We start from the raw sequence: 1,292 nt of genomic DNA on the forward strand, positions 1-1,292 counted from the left end.
CTCCTAGTTACTAGGATACTTGCATATTGTAATCGTTAATTTTATAGAACGTTGTAGCTATGGGACTCTTAAGTGTCAGTGTCCTCAAATGTCAAGATCCTTGTATGTTAGGATCCTTGGATCTTCATGTGTCAAGATCCTTGTGTGTCAGGATCTTTGTGTGTCAAGATCCTTGTGTGTCAGGATCTGTGTGTGTCAGGATCCTTGAGTCTCTATGCACAGTAAAAATTAGCTAGGGGTGGGTGTTAGTCTAGCTAACACCCATCCGATTCTTAAGTAGTAATGGTATTTGAAGAGAGCAAATAGTAATAAAAATAAAAGGTAAAAGGTAAAGAGTATGTGTACCTTGAGTGTGTTATAAAATGACTAATCTTAATTACGTAAAATAAGATTTAAGATGTATAGCAATCCAGGATCTTGGCAAGACATTTCCATCGAGGGTAGCTATCCAATATGCCCCCTTTCCTGCTTCAGCATCTATGTGATATAGTCCTTCCCATTTAGGTGCCAATTTACCTGCACTAGGATCCTTGGTATTTTGGAAAGTTTTCCTTAATACCAAGTCTCCTATTTAGAATCTTCTGACTTTTATATTCTTGTTGTATGCCTTCGTGATTCTCTGTTGATGAGCATCGATGCGAATCTTGGTAAGATCCCTGAGTTAAACAATAGTATCAAGATCCTGGGCCAGGATCTTGTCATTGTTTTCTTGACTTTGAACTAGGTATCTTGCTGTCGGGATCACTACTTTAGTAGGGTTCATTTCTTCTGCTCCGAACACCAAGGAATATGGGGTTTGACCTGTGGCTACTTTGGAAGTGCTCTTATCTGTCCATAGGACGAAATGAAGTTCTTCTGCCCATTTTCCTTTCTTTTCATCTAACATTTTCTTCAAGTTATTGACTATAATTTTGTTGCAGGATTCTGCTTGACCGTTGGCTTGATGGTGAACAGGAGTGGACATTATCATTTTAATTCCCCAACTCGTGCAAAAGTCTCTTGTCCTTTTTCTTATGAACTGGGATCCGTTGTCGCATATGATTTCGGTAGGGATCCCAAACCTGGTCAAGATATTGCATTTAATAAATGATACTACCTCTTTGTCTCTTACCAGAACAAAAGCTTCGACTTCTATCCACTTCGAGAAGTAGTCAGTCATTTCTAGCATGAATATTTTTCCTCTAGGAGCTATCGGTAATTTTCCTATTATATCCATCCCCTATTTCCTAGGATGTAGAGGTTTTGCTAGTTAATGTAGGATGTTGCTATATCTTTGACAAGCATCACATTTA

The 1,292-nt window shown here is 38.5% G+C and overlaps 1 protein-coding gene across 1 annotated transcript; it reads right to left on the reverse strand.

Annotated features, from left to right (window-relative positions):
- Nucleotides 1-661: 661 nt before the first annotated feature.
- Nucleotides 662-964, reverse strand: LOC145165078 (uncharacterized). The gene has a single exon (XM_079083708.1). The coding sequence runs from the start codon at nt 962-964 to the stop codon at nt 662-664; it is 303 nt and encodes a 100-aa protein (XP_078939834.1).
- Nucleotides 965-1,292: the final 328 nt, after the last annotated feature.

This window comes from Lactuca virosa, chromosome 3 (assembly GCF_052849685.1).
Source record: "Lactuca virosa cultivar CGN04683 chromosome 3, Lactuca_virosa_CGN04683_v6, whole genome shotgun sequence".
Classification (NCBI taxonomy): Eukaryota; Viridiplantae; Streptophyta; class Magnoliopsida; order Asterales; family Asteraceae; genus Lactuca; species Lactuca virosa.